The 24,245-nt window shown below is 35.0% G+C and overlaps 1 protein-coding gene across 1 annotated transcript in view; it reads left to right on the top strand.

Moving 5' to 3' along the window:
- LAMA2 (laminin subunit alpha 2) overlaps positions 1-24,245 on the top strand; it is a 621,727-nt gene that overhangs the window by 456,543 nt on the left and 140,939 nt on the right. The window contains exons 30-32 of the mRNA XM_024122539.3: positions 7,364-7,488; positions 13,806-13,892; positions 17,723-17,916. Of these exons, the coding sequence (XP_023978307.1) occupies positions 7,364-7,488; positions 13,806-13,892; positions 17,723-17,916 (406 nt within the window). The remainder of the gene's footprint in view (positions 1-7,363; positions 7,489-13,805; positions 13,893-17,722; positions 17,917-24,245) is intronic.

Genomic DNA, 24,245 nt, shown 5'->3' with positions numbered 1-24,245 from the left:
GGATTCAGTGAAATACTAGATAAAAAGACTTAGAACATTAATTACACATGATAAGCTCTATAGTGGAAGTGATAGCTATGATGATTGATGATGATAAAGATGATCATTACCATACATGTTAGCCACTATTGATAGTCTAAGAACCAATCAGATGATAAATAATCAAAAATTAATGTAAAAACCACTGTTATATCTGGCGCTATACTAGATTTTCTCACTTTTTTTTCTTTTTTCTTTATTCCTTTCTTCAAAAATAAGGGGTAGAGAAGAAATAAAACTATAGAAAACTTCACAGGCTAGGCATTTCAACTGTTAAATAAAACCCACATCATTTTGTAACTATTCACTTCATAATTCCTCATGACACTTACAAGAGAGCTGTTGCTTCTTTGTAGGTGCTAATAAATCTTACACATAGGCATGTTATTACCAATAGCTCAGTGACCATTACCCCTTAAGGAAAATTTTCTTCAAAATAGAGGAATAAAACCTACATGATATTGAACCCCAAGCCAGAAGGGGGAGAAGAGGTAGGTGAATTAATACTAATCAGTACACACACACACACACACACACACACACACATACACAATCACATAGATAGATAGATAGAGTTTTCAGAGTTTATATAACACACACATCTATGCCTATATTTATTTATAAACATATATATTCTCTTTTAATTATCACTATAGCTCTATAGTCAATATTATTTCTCCTATATTTTACGTGGGAAAATTGAAGTCCCAGCTAGTGCAAATAACTTCTCAAGACCAAATAGTTCGTGAAAATATTATTTTCACTCTATCACAATTCTTATTTTAAAATGAAAAGGATAAAATAAATCTCTATCATTGATCTGCCCTGTTGTCTGTAACATTGTCAGTACCTGTGGTTAATCAATTAGCTATATCCTCAGTAAATAATCTCATAACTATAATCTACTGTATTTAAGGTGTTTTATAAACCTTATCTTATTTAATCTATCCGACCTCTTACCAAGATAGGAATTATTAGCATTTCATTATAACTCTGAAAATTAATCCTAAAAAAATTTAACTTACAGAGCCTTGGCTAAAAAGCATTAGACTTGGGTTTCAAATCCACTGCAAAATGGTACCTGGAGATTGTGAGAGAGAGTAATCACACTTTTAGCTGATTAAATGAGTTTGATTTGAAGGTCCAGGTGACTTATACCCTAGAATACTGATAGAATCTGCAGTGTGATTAAGAGCCATATATGAAAAATATTTGCCAAATCATGAAAATCTGAAATTTGTCACAGGATGGAAAGCAGTGAAATGTCATTCCAGGTTTTATAAAGGAAAATATTGTAGAATATGAGAAACAGATTGATTTCCATCTCCAGTGAAACATAAACAGTGCTTATTAGGAATCAGAATAGGTTCCCTCAAAACAAAACATATCAAACTAATTGCTAGAGTTACTATGTATATGATATCTGAGACTCTAGGTCGCTGAATCTCAGTATAATTTCAAATTCATCAGACAGTGTGATAAATCACAACTTGACAACTCAAATTTAGTAAAAATGGTAACAGCTAACCATGTGTCCCACCTTATATATGTACCAGAACCAGGGCTTGCCAATGTAGATAGATCTTTTCTCATTTATTCTTACAGTAAATTTATGAGACAGACAGGATTTTTCCTTCTAATACAGTTGATGAACTGATGCTGGGAGAAATTATATAATTTGCTTAAGTCATAAACCTATAAGTAGGCATTTGATAGAATGTTTCATTATATCCTCACAAACATGGTTGAAAATATGGGCCAAGTGGTAATCAGTTAACAGAAGTTAGAAGGTGCTGAACAGCCTGACCTCGAATAAGCTCTAGAGATTTCTCCAATGATGAGGCATAGGATTTGTGCTTGACCCTGTCATGTTCAAAATCTTTATCAGTGATTTGGATGAGAATCTATCAAATATTCAGATCACGTAAAGCTAGAAGTTTTACCTGCTGTGTTGAATGGTGGTCAAGAATCAAAAAGAGCCTGGGGGCTTCCCTGGTGGCGCAGTGATTGAGAATCCGCCTGCCGATGCAGGGTACACGGGTTCGTGCCCCGGTCAGGGAAGATCCCACATGCCGCCGAGCGGCTGGGCCCGTGAGCCATGGCCGCTGAGCCTGCGCGTCCGGAGCCTGTGCTCTGCAACGGGAGAGGCCACAACAGTGAGAGGCCCGCGTACCACAAAAAACACAAACAAACAAACAAACAAACAAACAAACAAAAAAAGAGCCTGGCAGGTGGAACTGTGAGCTACAATTAACGAGGTGAAATTAATAGAATAGGTTTTGAACTTAGGTAGGCTCACTTGTTTATTCATCCTTGAGGCATTTGTTAATAAGCATTTCCAAAGTTCAGGCACTGTGGTGGGTGCTAGGAGAATAATGATGAGGAATGTGTGAACATTGCCCTCTAGGAGTTTATATTCTAGTGTTTAAGGGAAAGAACAAACGAAATGACACATAGTAGCAATTTCTGTGAAATAGGAGTTCTTACTTGACTACAGATTCATTTGTACAAGATCAAGATCAAGGAAGGAAGTACATTAAATATATCTGCAAAATTTATAATCTCTATTTTAAGAGAAATTCTGAGTAACCAGGGTTGTTAGCTGTTTAGCTTGGGGAAAAAAAAAAGATACTTAGATTGAAAAAAGATTTAGGAAATAATAGTGTTCTTTAGATATTTGAAGACTTTCCCCAGGATATGGGAATTAGACTTAATCTGCACAGCTTCAGAAGGCAGAATTTGGATCACTGACTAAAAATTAGAGTGAAACAAGTTTTCATTCAGCATAAGGAAAAACTTTATAGCTTGTAGTTATACAAGATGAAAAGGGCTGCCTTATAAGAATCCATGCATTTAATAATATGTCAGGGAATGTGTAGAGGCATCCCTATAAGGAAAGAAGGTTAAGTAACTTCTCACCTTAGTTTTAAGATACCAAATATAAATATAATATTCATTTGATCTAGTAAAGAATATATACCACCAGTTTTCCTATGTACAAAAAACAAAAACAAATGCCATATATTCTAATCTACTATTGAAAAGATAGTAGCACATATTAATCTTGAGATAATTAAACTTCTCATTAGGCATCTAAAATATAAAACTTTTTCCTAAAGATTAATTTCTATACAAGAGAAATATTACGTCCATTATTTCAGAGCAGACAGGAAAGTCATACGAAAGGTCGATGTCAAAAAGTTTCAAAAATAGCATCATGATTTATGTGCTGTGTTTGTGGACCTAACAGGGACATTTGATTCCGTTAACCAAGTTTATTATGTCAGCAACCCTGTGAAAGATTGACTGTCCAAAGAAAGTTAAAATATTTGCTTTCTCTGTGAAGAAATTATACAGAATTGTAGGTATAAAAGAGGCAAACCATATTTTTCAATCTCTGTATTTTTAGTAATGATTAGCATTATTTTTTGTTTTAATTCAGTTATCGACGTTATAGGAGGTTACATAAAATAACTCATGCAGTTAGTTTTTTTTACAAAGGCAAAAGCTGATAATTATTGCTCTAGATTCCATGTATTTTGGGGCACATGTTCATTTCTGTAACTATAAACTATGTTCTTAAAACACTCCCCAGTTGACACTTATTCATCATTTGGCACCTTGCTGAATGATTTGAGACTGCAATTCATACATAATTATTTTATCTTGGAACCATTATCGCTCACCATGCTACTGTTAAATATGGAATGGCTGTTTTATTGCTAAAATACAGTGGTTCCTTTGGATGATTGAATAAGAGAGGATTGTGGTACTTAAATCAATATCCAAATACGACAAATCCTCTTTCCCTGCTAACCACCTTTCTGCAAAGTCATCAGACTTGAAGCTTGGCCTTTTTCATCTTAAGAAGCCTGGCCAGTTTCCTCTATAATACCTAGAACATGCATTCATTTATGCAGTCATTCAAAATAGTCATTGAATGTCAACATATTTCAGTCACTGTGTTGAGCTAGATGGAGCATTTAGCCCAGACTTGGGGCAGCAGGTAATGTTTATTAGAGAAAACAAGAGTGAAAATGAGAGCTGAATGAATAGGTGTTAGCCAGGTAAGAGGAGGAAAAACATTCCAAAACAAGGGATTTGCATATGAAAAGTCCTAGAGGTAAGAGAGAGCACTGCATAATTTGAGAATTTCAGATGGTCGCATATGGGTTTAGCATAGAGTGCAAAGTTTGCAGTGGCTAGACAGAAGGCTGGAGGGGTAAACAGAAGCCAGATTATAAAGGTCTTCCTTGCCATGCCAGAGAGATGATAGTGACCTCAAATGAAATGGGAAATGCAGGCGTATTAGCAGGTTTTAAAAGAGATGAGCTTGATTTTTGACAACTCAAATTCAAATGCTTTTGCATATGCAGTAAGACCTAGCTAAAAAGCAATTACAAACATAAGTCTGGTCCGCCTGCCAGTGCAGGGGACACGTTTTCGTGCCCCGGCCCGGGAGGATCCCACATGCCGTGGAGCGGCTGGGCCGGTGAGCCAGCGCGTCCGGAGCCTGTGCTCCGCAACGGGAGAGGCCACAGCAGTGAGAGGCCTGCGTACCGCAAAAAAAAAAAAAAAAAAAAAAACATAAGTCTGGAACCCATTAGAGATAGATATCTAGGCGGTGAGCCAGCGCGTCCGGAGCCTGTGCTCCGCAACGGGAGAGGCCACAGCAGTGAGAGGCCTGCGTACCGCAAGAAAAAAAAAAAAAAAAAAAAACATAAGTCTGGAGCTCATTAGAGATAGATATCTAGGCAGAATATATAAAATTTAGAGTTTGGGGTACCTAGAAGATAGCTGAAGTTCTAGTAACGGTTAAAATCACCAAGGTGGAAAATGTAGGAAAGAAAAGAGATAAGAGCCAAAATTAGAATCAAGGACCCCAATCTTACTCAACAGAAAGGGGAAGAAGAATCCATGAAGGAGGATTAGAAAAAGTAGCCATAGAGGTAGGAAAACAATCTACATACTGTACTATTAAAGAACCCATAGGAAGAGAAAATTGCAAAGAAAGAGTGGCCAGAAATATCAGCTGCTGCAGATAATTCATATATCATGAAGACTGATTATTGTCAGTAAAGTTTGATTTAGCAACAAAGATCTTATGCATGAGTCTGGACTTATCTTTCAATAGTGAAATCAGAAGCCTGTTTGGGGGAGGGGAAGAGATAAGTTAGGAGTCTGGAATTAACATGTACACACTACTATATATAAAATAGATAAACAACAAGGACCTACTGTATAGCACAGGGAACTATACTCAATATCTTGTAATAACCTATAATGGAAAAGAATATATATATATATATATATATAGAGAGAGAGAGAGAGAGAGAGAGAGAGCGCCTGCTTAAAGAATGAAGAGGTGAAAGGGACATGAGGAAGTAGAGACCAGCAATGTAAACAATGCTTTTAGAAAGCCTATCAAACATAGGATGGAAGTTGTCCAGAAACCCCAGAGATTTTTTTAAGATAAGAAAAGCTTGACCAACCTCAACTGTCAATGGAAGTAAACCATCAAAGAAGGAGAAAATGCAGGTGCTGGAGGAAATGGGAGCCAGGAGGGCCTTCTTCCTAAACCAGAGTTTAGGAAGAGAGCAGCTTTAGACAGAGAACAACACACCACTTCTTGTGGACAGAGCTAAATGTCGAATGGATGGAAAGTAATGCAGGCAAGACGGTGTGTTGTTTGGCAGGAAGCTAAGGGAACACCAAATGAGGGCTTCCTTTTCCCTGAAAATAGAGGGCTAACATCTGCTGAGAGTGAGGTGGGGAATTAGAAGATTTGAGATTTGCATCCTATCATATAGAAAACTGGATCCATTTAAGAGTGAATTATAAAATCTATCTGTAAGTAACACAATGTATTTTCAAATATAACAAAGAATGAAAAAAACCCCACGGTATTCTAAAATTCATTGTGATAATGGCATGGTTTCTCCCCAGAGAGTAACATAAACATAAAAAAAGTCAGAGGAGAGACTTCAGTTATTGTTTGTTGTGAATGACCATACATACCATACCAAACACTGGCCATTAGATGACACATGAAAAATAAATATGTTCTTCTAGATTAATTGAATAAAGCAAAGAGCCCAGCATATGGGAAATTTACTGTAGAGCCCACAGGTGGCTATGTGGTTCCAGCTGAGCTGATCAGGAGACGGGTTCACTAGCATATATATACATTTATTTTGTTACTGATATTTTTGCTTCTTAACCTTTTAAAAAATACTTTTTATAAGAAATTACCCTTCTGACCATTCCACATGCGGTTTTATAAAATCAAGCTAAAATCCAACTCTAAATTCCTTCTATTTCTTCCTTTTTCTCAACTCCTAAAGTCAACTGTCCCATTTCCACTAAATTCCACATTTCTTATTTGCCATGTTTCTTATTTGCCATTTTAAAAAATTTTTTCCAAAAGTGGAAATAAATTCTTATAGGTTAGAATGTTATTTTACCTTTTCCCTCATTTGATTCCTCCCGGCACCTTTCTCAGACCTGGCTTGTAGCTCTTCCTAAGTCCTTATTGCGTGAATAATTGCTAAATATATTGTTAAATAAAATTCCACTTTGTGAGAATTTTAATTTCAAAGCTGTTTACGCAATATTCTGAAACTGGTCTCATTTTCTTATAGAAGTGTCTTAAAGCATATTACCCAAGTGCCTCTTACTATGCAAACATAAAAAGAAAATATTGACTTGAGATCCCTGGTTTTAGGTTGGGTCCTCTCTATCTATAAAGAATAATCAACATTTGGCAAGAATTAGATGAATAACATTCTTAATGTGGTAACTAGGCTGACTTTTTTTTTTTTTTTTTTTTTTTTTTTTTTTCTATTTCTGCCTCTTAAAATATTTATGTTTTCCACCTTGGTTTGGTTTCAAAAAGCCCACTGATGGGTATGCACCAAGGCCCCAGGATTTTTAGCACTTTTTAAACACCTTGTAGAGAAGAAACATAAATAGCCAGATGATACAATAAATTTTAGAAATTTGTGAAGTCTATTCCCCAGATTAGAGTAAGAGAAAAATTAATGCAGAGATTGATGTAGGGAAAAGAGAACAGAAACTCTTGTCAGTATAGCTACAACAGCCCAGTATTCGTTTCTCAAATCAAAGACAGCCCAGTATTCGTTTCTCAAAGAGCTTCTTTCAAAATATGTATCCATATGTTTAAGAACTGAGTTCTCTCTCAATGATATGTGCGTGCACACGCGCATGTGTGTTCACAGGAGCACACAAACTCGTAGGTGGGGAGCTGTATGATAAATTACATTCTTTCATTAATTTAAAAACAAACATCCCTCTTCCTTTACAGAATTGTCAACATCACACTGCTGGTGACTTCTGTGAACGATGTGTTCTTGGATATTATGGCATTGTCAAGGGATTGCCAGATGACTGTCAGCAATGTGCTTGCCCTCTGATTTCTTCCAGCAACAAGTAAGATTGCAAAATATTACCATGTTTCCCAATCAGTAACACCATCTGTGTAGCACATGGGCTTTCTGTGATTTGGCTATTCTTTTCATGTAGACAAAAATCTCAATTTAAGATTGAGTTTTTAAACAATATAAAAACATGACAAAAGTGAGCACATAATACTCTATGGTTCATTTTTCTTTTAAAACTCTGTCCCAAGTAAATAATGCTTATTAATTAAGATGTAAATACCAATATTAACTTACATTTATGAAATAAATAATATATGTACAAATGTGCATAATTTCATAAATTTTTAGAAAGGTCTAGTGTTTGCATATAGTTCTGCCATAAATTCAGCTATGAAGGATTGTTTGATGCATATTATATAAATTTTATAGATGTTTCCATTCATTTTATGTGTTTAATTCATGATTGGTAAAGAATTATCAAGGAAATAATTGAAAAATAATATTGTTAAAGCAGGGTGACTTATTGTTATACTCCAGAGTAAGTCAGTATCTCCCAGAATCACAACCCCCTTTCTGTTAAGATAGTCTGAGCTTGGTACCATGGAAACACAGCCATAAGGGGAAACAAACGCTGGCATATTTTATTTTAGTGCTGTCAGAACATTCTGCACTGTTTATGTATTGATGAAAACCCCTAGGTGTTTTCACTTACCTTTTTGCTAAGGCTATCTATACTTTCTGCTAAGTGATTTATAGACATCAATCTCTACATTGTAGGGCATTTATTTCTCTAAGAATTTGCTTTTGAAAAGAATGTAGGGAACTTTGTTCAGAATTAGAATCCTGGACACCTTATCTTGAGTGTATAAGAAGCACGAAGCAACTTAGATGAAGAGCTATTTCCACCTATACTCACTAAGTTTCTTTTTCCATCTTTGGCTTTGTTTACTTTTTTTTTTTTTTTTTTTGCTTTGTTCACATTTTGAAAACATTTTCATGTAATTGTCTCCCTTTCCTCTGTAAGCACCTCTTTTTGGTTGAACAGAGTCACAAGTTTTGCATAGGGTCTCAAATGTAAATTTTTAGGTAAGTGGTATATTGATGAGGATAAAATACATGATCTTATTTTTCATCCAAGCACCAAGTGGTAGGTGTATGAAAAATATCATTTTCCTTTCCCTAATCTACCTCTGATGACCAGATTTTGAACAAGAGAATGCTGTTTATTGTTTATTAAAATGTAAATGATCTGGATTAGAAAAATTCAATAATTAATGAATAATTTCCTATTGGGTGGACTATAGCAAAAGCTCCAGGAGATATAAAAAAGAAGCATAACATCTCTTGGAGAGGCTCACAGTAAAATGGGTGTCTTCAGAGAGGTCAACTGAGATATAAAGAGAATTCAAAGGCACAAAGTACCACAGTTGACTGTGGAAACTTAAAGAACATATTTAAAGAAGTAGGAGTATTTATAATAAATTTTAAATGTATTTAAATTGTTAAATTTACAGTAGATTGAAGGGTTTTTACTGGTGGAGATAGTAGAAAATTTAAGGAGCGAAAGCTTAGCAGCAGAAAACACAAGTCATGTTTAAGAACTGTTAAAGAGTTTGGAGGATGGGTTCAAATAGAATTTCATAATTACAGAAGAAAATGAATGAGAGAAAGGAGGCCATAGTGTAGAAATCCGTGAATACCAGTCTAAGAAATTTCTATTTAATTTTCTATGTAATGAGGAAACACTACAAATTTTTATTAAAAAAAAAGATTAATGTGATGAGAGCCACACTTTAGGGAGACTATTATGATGGAATTGAGTATAATGAATTGAAACAGGAAAATAAGAAAAGCAAAGAGACTGATTAAAAAGCTATTGCACTAGCTTAGGCAAAAGATAATTAGAACCTGAAAGTAGGTAATAGCAACAAGAATAGAGACAAGGAGATGGATGTGAGAAAATTGTTGAATGCAGCTCTAAAGGGTTGATAACTAATTAGATATGACAGGTTTAGGCAAAGCAGGATTTGAAGCCAGGGATTTGTAGCCAGATTGACCCCCAAAATGGTGGGGTCATTAACTGAAATAGAAACCAGGAGAGAGCTGCTATAGAAGAAAGACAATTTATGTTTCAAATAAGTTAAATTGATATGAAAGGTCTAAATGAATGGAAATATGCAAATAGCCACAAGAAATCAAAACCTGAAAATTGGGAGGGCAGATGAAGGAAGAGATATGTTAATAAATGAATTATAGATAAGATTCCCCAGGGTCATGTTACTCAAGGGGAGCACATGGAAAGAAGGAAAGATAAGACTATGTACATTAGAGAAGTCAGAAGAGAAAGAAAAGCCAAGACAAGAGCTGTGAGGGAGGCAATGGAACTGAGGCCACACTGCCACTGACACAGTGAGAGAAAAGAGCAGCAGCGAGCGAATGAGCATTGGATGCTGCTTTCCCAAGGGAGACTAAGTACATACAGTGGCAATTAACTGTTCAGGTCCCTGATGGATTTTGACAATCAATAGTAGAAGCAGACATTAGGTCACATGGGTGTGAGTGTACAGCTCTAAGAAATTTGAAGAAGGGAAAGAAATAGTACTACCTTGATTGATTAGCAGGATCAAAAAAAAAGTGTTTTCATATTTGTTTCGTTTTTGTTTTATATGATTTATGTAATTTAAGTATATTTTTATATAAAAGACACTGTAAGAATCAAGTATGAAATCAAAGTGGCTAGTTCAATGGCTTTCAAACTTTATTGATTGCAACCACTGTAAGAAAACCTTTTTTTAATCATAAGCTAGAACACAAAAAATGTGTGTGTGGATATCTTGCTAGCTAGCTAGCTAGCTAGCTATACATATATAATATATACTGTAACTTTTATTCAATTTTATTTTCTTGCATTATTAGAATAAACTTTAGTCAAAACCCACTAAAGTGATTTAATGACCCCCTAAGGTCATCACATAAAGTTTGGAACATTCATTAACAAAGTAAAGACCTATGTATGATGAGAAGAGAAGAACTTCTCCCTGAGATAACAAAAAAAGATTCTGAAACATAGATGGAGGAGGCTGAGATATCCCTCTTCATAGATTGAGGATGGTGAGTAAGTGGTTACTAACTCACCCACATATTAGTTCAAGTCTCCAATATCTCTTACCAAAACAAATACAATAAACTTTTAACCATTGTGACAGTACAGCATTGCTCACATACCCTCAAGGGTTTTCCACTGCCTACCAAGGAAAGCTCAGATATTTTAGCAGAGTATTAGAAACCCTCTGCAATCTGACCCCTCTTTCCAGGCTCAATGCCCTCTCCTCCCTTCTACAATGAGGCCAAGTTTGAGTTTCTCAGAGTTCTTCTTCTCCAAATGTGTTCAGCAGTTTTTGCCAGACAAAGAAAAAGCTGCAGGGTTTCACTTATGGGTGTAATCTAAAAACGAACAAACTCATGGAAACAGTGTACAACTGTAGTTGCCAGGGAGCAGGGAATGGGAGAAACTGGGGGAGGGTGGTAAAAGGGTGCAAACTTTCAGTTATAAAATGAATAAGGTCTAAGGATCTAATACATAACATAGTGACCACAGTTGATAATACATTATTGTATAATGGATACTTACTAGGAGAGTAGAACTTGTGAATTCTCACACAAAAAAAGGTAAATATATGAAGTGATAGATGTGTTAATTATCTAGATGGTGGGAATCCTTTCACACCGGACACGTATATCAGATCATCACGTGTACACTTTAAATATATTACAATTTTGTTTGCCAGTTATACTTTAATAAAGCTGAAAAAACACAAATAGATATATAATGTAATATCAGATAGTGAAAGTGCCACCAGGGAAAAATAGAGCAGCCTCAGTGAATTTGGAGTGAATGGGGTACCCTTTTAGTTAGGGTGCTTGATGAAGATCTTCACAAACACAAACAGGTGAGGCTTGTTCAGAGCCTTGAATGAAATAATGGAGAGAGTCACCTGACTATCTGGAGGAAGAGCAGCCCAGCCAGAGGAAAAAGTAAGTGCACTGGCCTGGAGACAGGCCACGCATAGTAGACAGCAAGGATCCAGGACAGCTGGAGCAGAGTGAATGGGGACAGGGGAAGGGTGACAGGACGTGGAGTCACGGAAGCTCCAGTGAGTGAGTAAATGTCCTGAAGGCTAAAAATCTGCCAATGGCAAGAGGTGCCTTAGAACAGGATAATGCAATGAATTAATTATGGTAACACCAGCAGCGTTTGCAGATAGAATACCCGTGGAATGTGAGAGAAAGGAGACAAAGGTACTCTGTGGTTGATGGGAGAGCAAATGGAAGCAAAGTAAGCAAAGTATGGCCATTGACAGAGACAAGGAAAATGATAGAATAGTTAGTGGTATTTTTTGGAGGACGGGAGCTCAGTTTTAGATCTGTTAGGATAGATGCAATATTTAGAGCCTTTTAATACTGAATGAGATCATTTAGGGGAGAAAGGACAGGACAGGATAGGAGAAACCTGAAGACTGAACTGTGAAGCATATTAAGAGGTCAAGGGCATGATGTAGATCCAGCAAAGGAGACTGAAAAGGAACAATCAGTGAACTGGGATAAGGGGTTGGGATCCCAGAAGCCAATTCATTTCAGTAGACTCCACAGGGGATGACACAGAGTAGCAGACTCTAAATCTCAGAAATTCTGTCGAAGCAACCTTGGAATTAACAAATCTAAGGGAATGTAAAAGATGGCCTACAAGAGGAAAAACAGTCGGATTTCTGAGTGGTCCTGCAGACAGTATGAAAATTGAGAGGAGATGAGGGATTGGGGATCATAAAGAATAAACTCTAACCTCAAGTAAGGTGTAATTCCTACTTCCTCTTTCATAAGTCCTTATATATGATGTAAGGAAAAAGTTTAGTCCACCATAATGTCATAATTCAAAAAAGTTTATATCTACTATCCAAGGAGAATTATAACATTCCTGCATAGTAATTGAGACAGATATGTTACTATAAAGGAATATAATTTAATTATGTTGGCTCTAGAATTTCCCTTGAATGTCTAAAAATCTGTTTCCAAGTGCCTATATATGTATATGAGTTTGTGTGTGCATGTGTGTGTGTGCGCACACAGTTGAACTCAGCATCAAGCTGAGTTAAAAGAGCTAGAAGCTTGCAAGAATGTGTCAATTATGTATTTGTGGGTCTATTTTTGTGAAGGCAAAAAAAATAATTTGTTGAATAATGAGGTTGTGAGTAGTTGATCAATTTGTTCACGTATTTTGCAAAGGTTAGAGTTTATTACTCATTCATGTACTATTGATTTAATGCATTAGACAGACAGTTGAAATAGTGTCCTAATGGCACCTGGCCAATAGGAGTTGCAGCTCTGGTCTATATGCTTTATTGCTTTTTCAGCATCAACTGCTTTTGCAGACCAACAAAAAGGAAAATGGTGTTTGCAGCATTACCATTTTGCAACAAATATATGTGTCTTTTCTTCCTAAATTTGCAGTGCACCATGCATTTTGTCCAGTGGGAATGAAGCACTACTTGTATTTGAGAGAAGTTTGTAACAATACAAAACTACGTTTTAGCATAGTTTAGTTTTCAAGTCTTGTATTTCTTTTGTGGGGTAAGGTGATCAAGAATCCTAGAGCAAGGCTGACTGGCCGTGGTCTATCAGTGTTGTAGTGAAAGCAGGGCATGTTATGTGAGACCTACTTACTAGAAGAGATTATAAAATTGTCAGGAAAGCTTATTCATTTTCATGCAGAAAGATTTCCATTCTTCTTTCCTCACAGTAGATCACATTATTTTGTGTTTAAAGTAAAATGTAGCTTGAAATCTGTATATAAATTAGAAAAGGCACTCTTTTATTTTAAGTGAAACATCTATTCACATGTCATGCATTGAAATGCCAGTGGCAATTTGGGCTTTTTAGAAAAAAAAATTATATAGCTTTTATGTCCCCATTTTTTTTACCCAAAAGATATTCAATAATACTTATTCTACCATCTGACAAATATGCAGGAATTCTCATCATGTTTTTCTTTTGATTCATGAAAAATAGTACACTTTTTCTGGGTGTTTAATATTTTCCTGGTTGTCGCATAATTATTAAAATTTCAAAGTTTTAACATGGTCAGTGAGATGCATTGTTAATTCATCAAAAAACAGCCATCATTATTTGCTGACTATTATTAGTAGTACTTAGTTGTGATAGCCTACCCTCGAATAGAAACTTATAATTATAAATATGCCATTTCTAACCATCAAAAAATAGTTCCAATCATCTAGTTAATAGATAGAATTGCTTAAATTTATAAAATAAATAAGTCAAAAGATTTTTTGCAATCTTTCTTTTCTGATTCAGTTTCAGCCCTTCTTGTGTCACGGAAGGCCTGGATGATTACCGCTGCACAGCTTGCCCACGAGAATACGAAGGCCAGTACTGCGAACGGTAGGAACGGTCATGATACATGGAGAGCAATGATGCATAGAGATCATATAATAAAAGATCATAGTAGAAAAGTATTCATTATATTTATGTCATTATTTTCAGATTCTCTAGTAGCTTACATGCTTTCAAAAGTATTTTTATATCTTTAGACTTTATCCAAAGAAAGTTGTTTACTTCCATCTATTTAGACTTTTCTAAGATTCTAAATTATTTCTCAATTATCTAATTTATATTTTAGCATATATATATATATGTATATACTCCAACAAAGATGAGAGAGGGAGAGAGAGACAGAGGGAGGGAGCATTTTAAAAGAACAAATAAATCAATTTCCAAAAGCTTATCTGTAGTTAACAGTAATAAAAAGCTGGCCACACATAATTCTCATTTTAATTCCCTGGAAATTGTTGGCTAGCACTAACTGCATGCTCATCACTGTTCTGAGCACTCTGGCACTACATCAGCAAGTATACACAGAATTCAGAATATAAATGGTATCAGGAATTCTTAATTAAAACCACCAAACATTAAAGTGTTATTTGGTTCTCCTTTTCAACACGCAAACAGTAGTATTTAAATGCCTCCTCTCACCATATTTTTTACAAATTCTGATAATGCATGTGTGTAGTTATTAAATTGAATGCTAACATGTAATACAAATGGTAAGTTAAGAAACAGAATTCCAGACTGACTGTCTAGGAAGGTTGTAATTTATATTTTTCTGGATGCATATTTTCTATAAGATCAGTACCTTGGAAACTCAAGCTTATCACCACTATTTTTAGTAGGTTTTTATTCTTTCTAAGGTAATGGAGAGCAACTGATATTAACTATTAACATTAAACATACAAGATAATTTTAGTGTAATTGATAACAGTATAAAGTTCTATAAAGACCCGTGGACATTGCTGAGCTCCACAAACTTTGCTGTGTCTCATTTTTCTCATTTACAACATCAGAATAGCTGATGCCTGATACTCTAAGCTGATACTCTACTTACTTTCCACTGACACTATGAAGATCAGGTAAATAGAGGTTACCCTGCCTGAGTACCTACATAGAAGTCTCCTCTCCCATAGGAGAGGCAAAAAAGCCTGAGAATTTACCCCCCACGCCTTCCTCCAGTGGCCCAGATCTAATGACTCACTAGTGTGGGAGTACAAAAGTCCAGCTCCTTTGCCCGAAAGCTGAACAAATCTTGAGATGCTATTTATGCTCCAGAGCTTTCCATGGACTTAGGCTAAGACTGGGACCTCACCTGGAATCACACCATTGCCTGGATCCTTTCTTTTCCATTTCCTGCTTCACCCACTCCTTTGCTGGATTCTTCTAGGAGCACTTCCTTAAATTACGAATCTCTTTGCAAATATAAACCAATATTAATTTTATCATCATCAATTTAAGAATTGTCTTTTAATATAACCAGCAATGGTTGTGTTAATAATGGAAATAAATAGGTAACTAAATAATTAAACACATTTTATAAATTCCAATTCTGTTTCTATAAGTTTGCAAAAATATTCCTAAATAATTCTGTGGTAACTTTAAACACAATATCCACTACTTGCATATATATGTATAAAACAGTACATTCACAATTTCTATGCCAACAGAGATTTGTAACAATTAGGTAACTAAAAGCAGTACGAAATCCAAAAACATTTCCATTTGTTGTGGAGATATATACATCATTTGAATATGTATATTTTAATGTCAGCCAGCATGCTTTAGTGTTCATGCTTAGGCTAGTATTCATTTCATGCCCTTGTAAACACCAGTAAGATGACGACTGAAACATCCCTGGATGCCAAGGGATCTGCCATAATTTATGAAAAAATGTTTGATACTATAGCTACATTTGTAAATTGGAGTTTCCACTATCTACAAAAGCGTGTATATAGAAAAGACTGGAAGGGTACACTGAAATGACAATTATTGTCATAAGGCAGAGTGATTATAGAAAAATTACTTTTTTTAATATCCATAAATGTTTAATCAATAAGAGGTGAAAGTTTATATAGCATAGAGATGAGCAGCGTCATACACTATCAAATGGGAATGGCTTGAATTGTTTTTGCAGTTCTCAAATGTTGTTACAGCTCCATATTCATCATCTCTAACATATAAATGATCAGGTTATATTTCCCTGAAAAATTGCTTTTATTCAGCTAAATTAATCCAAAGGTCTTGCTTAAATTTTTATTGTAACCTTCCAGATAAATTTGTTTCACTTCTGAGAGCTTCTTAAATCATTTAAATCACCTTATGACCTGCCCAAACTCATCAACTCAGGTCTAAAACTGCTTAAATGTCTTGAGTGTCGCTGTATTGTAGAAACCCCTACCCATGCTTTGTCTTCATTACTCTTGTAAAACTCTTTGAACATTTAATCATTCTGAACCTGCTTAGAATTGAATTCTTTCACTTGAAAATGTTAAGAAACAATTTAAGTGGGCTTATTTAAATGATACTTTTATTGAGCATTTGTAATAGTACATTGGAAATAAAATATTAAAACCATAAATGTATAAAAACCTAACGTTACAGATAATTTTCTTCTTGCTTTGCTTTTTCTAACCAGCATGGGATGAACTAATTTTCACAATCAGCCTGCAAATTTCTACAATCCCAGGCCACTAAAGATGGTCCAGGATTATTTGGCTAGTGTTTACAACTTTTGACTTCAATCTCCTATTTTCTCTCAGCTTCCTCCCATATTTTCCTCTTGAACAAAAATTCTTACTGTTGATTATATTTAAGCTGACTATGTGTATAATTTATTTTCCAATCCAGGATACTCTAGGGAAAGACAGAATATGTTTTTAATACTTAAGCCAGGACAAGAGGCAAACTGGGACCATTCTGGTTAAACCAGAGCATATGGATTTGCCAGCATCTTGTAAAGTTATCAGACTTCCAGTAACATAACCGACAGTGGTATATACTTAGATGAATGGTTGCACAGACGGGTAGAAGAGAGTGGATGGCAATTTGGCTTCATCCAGTTGGATTTCCTTTCTAATTTCTCAAGTCGATGTTACATATTTTATTTGCATAACATTACCCCACTTCCAGAGATACACAATGAAAAATCCACCTTGAGGAAGATGTGGTAGAAAGGAAAGACCAGTTGAATTAAATAGAAAATGTAGTAGTTTATCGCCACTTGCTTCTTTTTGCTCATTAGTAAAATTAATGGGTTGAATTCCTTGGTCATTTTGATCGCTAAAATGGGTGCATCTAGGAAAGCCCAGGAGTAAATAGAAAATTTTATTCATTTCTAATTTAAAAATGAAACCTTCAAAAAAACGTTTATGATCTAGAGCAGTAGTGGGCAGAGTATGGACCACAAAATTTGGCCCATTGCCTAATCCTGTATGGCACTCAAGCTGGGAATGGCGGTTATGGGCAAACTTTGATGACAGAGAGCCCTAAATTTGAGCCCTAGTTAAGTAAATTTGATACCTCAACAAGAATCCCATTCTTCTCATTATTAGTTTGGTTTTCCATTAGTAGATTATTATTATAAAACGATTTATATTCTATTATTATGTTTTGAATTCCATCAACCAACAGTGTTTGAAAATTTCTTTCTCTTTCACTGCATGAGTTTGATTTTGCCTCTTGACCTGCAAAGCCTAAAATATTTACTGTCTGGTTCTTTACAGGAAAAGTTTGCTAACCCCTGATCTATTGACTTCTGGTATCAATTGTGTTTCATTCAAACAGTACACACACACACACACACACACACACACACACACACACACACCAATTTCGAGACATGACTTATTATTAATCTCCTTTGCTTTGTCACTGTTTAAATTCAGGTGTGCCCCTGGCTATACCGGCAGCCCAAGCAGCCCCGGAGGCTCCTGCCAAGAATGTGAGTGTGACCCCCATGGCTCACTGTCTGTCCCCTGTGACCCTGTCACAGGGATCTGCACGTGCCGACCCGGAGCCACGGGGCAGAAGTGTGACGGCTGCAAACACTGGCATGCACGCGAGGGCATGGAGTGTGTTTGTACGTATACTAACTTAACTATTAGTTCTGGGGGCCTTGGTTCCATTTCTATCTCATTTCCAATGAGAAAGACTGACTTTTTTTCTTATTCTGCAATAGGTAGTGCTACTCTTCATTCTCTCTGACACTATCTATCCACCTTCTTCTGTTTGCCTGCTGTTTTTGTCTCCATCCCGCTGAGCCAAGAACAGCTGAGAAAATCCTCAGCATGCTTTAGTCAGTTCATTGAAGACCTACAGCAAAGCTCCCAGAGGCAGATTTTATTTTATTTTGCCCATCTCAGAGTTTGCAGTTTTACCTAAAGCTGACATTGCCTTTGTGACAGATTAAAGGTCTGGGTTTATTAAATTTTTTTAGAATCCTCCTGAATTTGTAATCAGCTGGACAGACACTGTAAGGCTTGAATTACAACTGACTTTTCTTTTCCGAGTTTTTACAGAAATCCATGGGCATCCTGCTTCGTAACTTTCCCTTGCCCTACAGAACCTGGAAGTGTAGTGACAATGAACTCAAGTGTTTTTACTCATATGTTTTGTTTTGTTTTAATAACCTCTTCTGGATTCAGTAATGCCATACTGAACATACATCGAATATCAGTAGTTAAATAGAATTCTTGGATCTTATATAAATTCTAATCTAAAACAGTTATTTATAAATTTAGAGAGGACAATTATATTATGGTATTCTTTTCCTTGAGGGAATTTACATTAGTGGTCTTAATTCTTTCTAACAAATAGAAATGGAAATTATATGAGTATCTTTTATTTCAATATTTATTTAGTTTAATGTATTTACACATGCCAGTATTTCTGGTTTTAACATCTTATGTGTGTCTAAAGCTTAACATTTTAACTAGAATTTTTGTTTGTGCTCTACTATGATGAGTTACCTCAAAAGCTAAGGCTGGCTTTTTAGATATGCCAAAAGGTAAAGACTGGGTATGTTTGGGAATATAACCTTTTAAACTTTTTTTCTATGTATTTCAATAATCTTTAATGAAAGTGTATTGCATTTAAAATAAAAATAAGTGTCAAGGTTGATGGGAGGGGAGAGATGAAGTGTAATATGTAATATACATTTACGTTATCGTATTCAGTTATTGGTATATACATATTCACTCTTCTCAAGCAAAATGGCTTATTTTAATGATAATTGAAATGGACTTCCAATGTAATCCAACTAGTTTTAATATTATTATTAAAACTAAATTATTAATATGGAAATATTTAACTAAATAATATATAGATATTCCTAACCTAAATGCTAATCTAACGGACCTTGAACTTTAAAGTAATTAATTTTCTAGAGGTGAGATCAGAAAAATCTGATCTCTTTTTCTATGAGTTTGTTGGTTTCTTTGCTTTCTATCCTGTTCCATTGATCTATATGTGTATTTTTGTGCCAGTACCATACTGTTTTGATAACTGTAGCTTTGTAGTAGAGTCTGAAGTCAGGGAGTGTGATTCCTCCAGCTCTGCTCTTCTTTCTCAAGATTGTTTTGGCTCTTTCGTGTATTTTGTTTTTCCATACAAATTTTAGAATCATTTGTTCTAGTTCTGTGGAAAATGCCATTGTATTTTAATAGAGATTGCATCAAATCTGTAGATTGCTTTAGGTAATATGGTCATTTAAACAATACTTACTCTTGCAATCCATAAGCACGGTATATCCTTCCATTTGTTTGTGTTGTCTTCAATTTCTTTAACCAGTGTCTTACAGTTTTACAAGTATAGGTCTTTTACCTCCTTAGTTAGATTTATACCTAGGTATTTTATTCTTTTGATGCAATTGTAAGTGAGATTGTTTTCTTAATTTCTCTTTCTGATAGTTTGTTGTTAGTGTATAAAAATACAACAGATTTCTGTATATTAATTTTGTGTCCTGCCACTTTACTGAATTCAATGATGAGTTCAAATAGTTTTTGGGCAGTGCCTTTAGGGTTTTCTATATATAGCATCATGTCATCTGCAAATAGTGACAGTTTTACTTCTTCTTTTCCTTCTATCTTTCTATATCCTTAAGCTAACTTAGAACAAGAAACCAAAGAATGGATTGACCCAGCACATTTGATCTGCAGGGCCTGTTTTGTCACATGTGCCTATAGTAGAATTTTATAATGCCCATGAGTGGGAATGGATGAAAGTAGCCTGGTTCTGGCAAGAGAATATTTATGTAGTAAGAGAAATGTCTTCTGAGAAAAGCTTCTTTGGAGCCTGGAGCATGTATTGTACAGTTAATTCTTCTCTCTTTGGTTCATTCTCTAGAAAACACAGTTTAATTTGGCCTACATCATGGATATGTATACCCCCCAAAAAATGTAGGATAAATGACATAGGCATAATCATTGCAGTATCTTAGGTGAGCTGCATATTGGTGGAAGGAGTCTCCCTGTGTAGTTAGTTTATGCTTTTAATTTATTTAACAAATAATTTTAAATTGTGCTGTAGAGAACACAGAGAAAATGCAGAAAGCATGAAAGAACTTTTCTTGACCACCTACATTTCTAAAAGAAACTAATAGCTGCCATGGACAATTGCCAGAGAGCAAGCTAGGGTTTTATTGGATCCAAAATACTGAATTTCTTGCAGGACACAGGCTTTTTATACGTGGGCATTCCATTACTATCATGAAGAACTTACACAAATAGTCTGTGCCCTTAGTAGGAAATATTTAGATACAAGAGTCTCTCATAGTTAGCCAAATGCAACCCACCAACGTTATCAACCCCGCCAAGCCCACTCAGTGCCTGGGCACACCTGGCCAACGTATCTGCTTTCAATCCCAGGCATCCCCTACAGCCCCTTCCGCCACACAGTAGTAATTCTTTAAAGGTTCACCCGTGTTGAGAGCCTACCATTTGTCAGAAATGATGTTAAGCGCTTTATATGCTGTTCTTTTCATTCTTGCCACGTCCCCATACATTATTATGTCCACAGTGTGATTTAAAAAAAAAAAACAAAAACAAAAAACTGAAATCAACTATACCCCAACAAAAATTTTTACATTTTAAATAAATAAATAAATAAAACTGAATTTAGGTGATTTAAGTCACCTTTCCAAGGTTCACCCTGACTTTTCAACAGAGTTGTGATTTGAACCTAGATCTGTCTTGAAAATCTTACTTTCTTAACCTCTATGCTGATTGTTAATGCAAGACACAAAAAGCAAACATGGTTTTCCCAATATATTCAACATTAATTATTTCAGTTCTTAATTCATTTACTTTTTCTGGGCTTAGAGCCCATCTTACCTCTATGAAGAAGAAAGATAAAATGGGCTTAAAAAAATGAAAAAAATTTTAATGTGCATAATGTCAGTAGGTACATACATTTTTTTTTTCCTCTGCTAACCATTAAGACTCTTTCCTCTAAGTTTTAAAACATTATGGTAGTTATCAGGAGTTCCCTGGTGGTCTAGTGGTTAGGATTCAGAGCTTTCACTGCTGTGGCCCAGGTTTAATCCCTGGTCGGGGAACTGAGATCCCATGAGCCACATGGTGTGGCCAAAAAAACCCGAAAACGTTATGGTAGTTATGATAGATTCTTATTCATCAGAGATGTTCAAGTGGAGTCCTGTCCTCTGTACAGATGAGAAGACACACTAACTGGGTGCTCAGATTTCCTCCAAAGCCTTTTCATTTTTTTCTTGTGGGAATAATTGGAGAGAGTTCTGCAATGAATTCTTTCTTTACAGATGTTGATGAGTTCTGAGTAGATATTTTATTGGATTTCCCAAATCAGGACTTCTTAGTAAGTTAGGTTAATACAAATCCAACTTCTTCTTTCAACCCTCATTCATAATTTACACGTCATTTTATAAAGTGAGAACAACCACCTGCCTTTCTGAAATCTGAGACTCGGCAAGAAAAGCATTATTTATTTAACAGTAAAGTTTTGTATTGGGAAGCACAAAACTTGGATTTTTTCATGTCCTATTTTCTATAGACTAGTAATTAACACTGAACAACTTGTACAATGTTTAAAATAGATTATGAGTGGTGTAGTAAAATATATTATTCTCCTAAAGAACAGAATTTAAAATTAGTAGCTGTTGGCAGGATGTCATTCCATAAAGAGTGCCTGAAATATCATTTTATAAATATCATATTGATGCTTTCTATTTTTATTCAAAACATATGAAATATTAGGTATATATCAGCTTTATTATTTATAGTCACAATTTATCTAGAATATAACATTTAAGAAGATGCTTTGCTTGCTAATGTTGCAAAAGCAATTATGAACTGTGTTTTTTTTACCTGTAACCTAAGGTAAGCCTAACTAAATGTGGTAATGCACTAACTCTGTAAAATGTGCACTTTCTAGACACTTGATAAAACCCAAGGTTTGAAGTTTTACCCTGACTTGATACTGACCTGCAGAGACACAGTCTAGATTGTTGTTTTTATTTTTATTTTTTAAATTTTATTGAACCCTAGTTGATTTACAGTGTCTTTTTAGTTTCAGGTATACAGCACAATGATTCAGTCTTATACATGTATTTTTTTTTCAGATTTTTTTTCCCTTATAGGTTATTACAAAATATTGAGTATAGCTCCCTGTGCTATACAGTAGGTCCTTGTTAGTTATCTATTTTAAAGAAGAAAGATAAAATGGGCTTAAAAAAATGAAAAAAATTTTAATGTGCATAATGTCAGTAGGTACATACATTTTTTTTTTCCTCTGCTAACCATTAAGACTCTTTCCTCTAAGTTTTAAAACATTATGGTAGTTATCAGGAGTTCCCTGGTGGTCTAGTGGTTAGGATTCAGAGCTTTCACTGCTGTGGCCCAGGTTTAATCCCTGGTCGGGGAACTGAGATCCCATGAGCCACATGGTGTGGCCAAAAAAACCCGAAAACGTTATGGTAGTTATGATAGATTCTTATTCATCAGAGATGTTCAAGTGGAGTCCTGTCCTCTGTACAGATGAGAAGACACACTAACTGGGTGCTCAGATTTCCTCCAAAGCCTTTTCATTTTTTTCTTGTGGGAATAATTGGAGAGAGTTCTGCAATGAATTCTTTCTTTACAGATGTTGATGAGTTCTGAGTAGATATTTTATTGGATTTCCCAAATCAGGACTTCTTAGTAAGTTAGGTTAATACAAATCCAACTTCTTCTTTCAACCCTCATTCATAATTTACACGTCATTTTATAAAGTGAGAACAACCACCTGCCTTTCTGAAATCTGAGACTCGGCAAGAAAAGCATTATTTATTTAACAGTAAAGTTTTGTATTGGGAAGCACAAAACTTGGATTTTTTCATGTCCTATTTTCTATAGACTAGTAATTAACACTGAACAACTTGTACAATGTTTAAAATAGATTATGAGTGGTGTAGTAAAATATATTATTCTCCTAAAGAACAGAATTTAAAATTAGTAGCTGTTGGCAGGATGTCATTCCATAAAGAGTGCCTGAAATATCATTTTATAAATATCATATTGATGCTTTCTATTTTTATTCAAAACATATGAAATATTAGGTATATATCAGCTTTATTATTTATAGTCACAATTTATCTAGAATATAACATTTAAGAAGATGCTTTGCTTGCTAATGTTGCAAAAGCAATTATGAACTGTGTTTTTTTTACCTGTAACCTAAGGTAAGCCTAACTAAATGTGGTAATGCACTAACTCTGTAAAATGTGCACTTTCTAGACACTTGATAAAACCCAAGGTTTGAAGTTTTACCCTGACTTGATACTGACCTGCAGAGACACAGTCTAGATTGTTGTTTTTATTTTTATTTTTTAAATTTTATTGAACCCTAGTTGATTTACAGTGTCTTTTTAGTTTCAGGTATACAGCACAATGATTCAGTCTTATACATGTATTTTTTTTTCAGATTTTTTTTCCCTTATAGGTTATTACAAAATATTGAGTATAGCTCCCTGTGCTATACAGTAGGTCCTTGTTAGTTATCTATTTTATATAGATTATTGTTTTTAATAGCTAGTTGCCAGCAAGGATCGATCACAATAATGCAGAGGCCCTTATATATTATCACTAGAACCCTGCAGTACTCTTATAATCAAAGATGATTATTAATGGCAGTTATTGGCCCCTATATATGAGAGCAGGAACAAAATAGTGGAATGTGGTTGATTACTGTAAAGAAAATGAGACTTCCTATAATAAAAGATGATGAAAAACATCAGTTGACCTCCATTTGCTATTTAATGAGTGAGGCTCTGTTGGACATGTGATCACACTACATCCTAACCTCTTTTTTTTTTTTAACATCTTTATTGGAGTATAATTGCTTTACAATGGTGTGTTAGTTTCTGCTTTACAACAAAGTGAATCAGTTATACATATACAT

This window comes from Physeter macrocephalus, chromosome 10 (assembly GCF_002837175.3).
Source record: "Physeter macrocephalus isolate SW-GA chromosome 10, ASM283717v5, whole genome shotgun sequence".
In the NCBI taxonomy this organism is placed as follows: domain Eukaryota; kingdom Metazoa; phylum Chordata; class Mammalia; order Artiodactyla; family Physeteridae; genus Physeter; species Physeter macrocephalus.
This window is presented reverse-complemented; position numbering and strand designations above follow the sequence as displayed.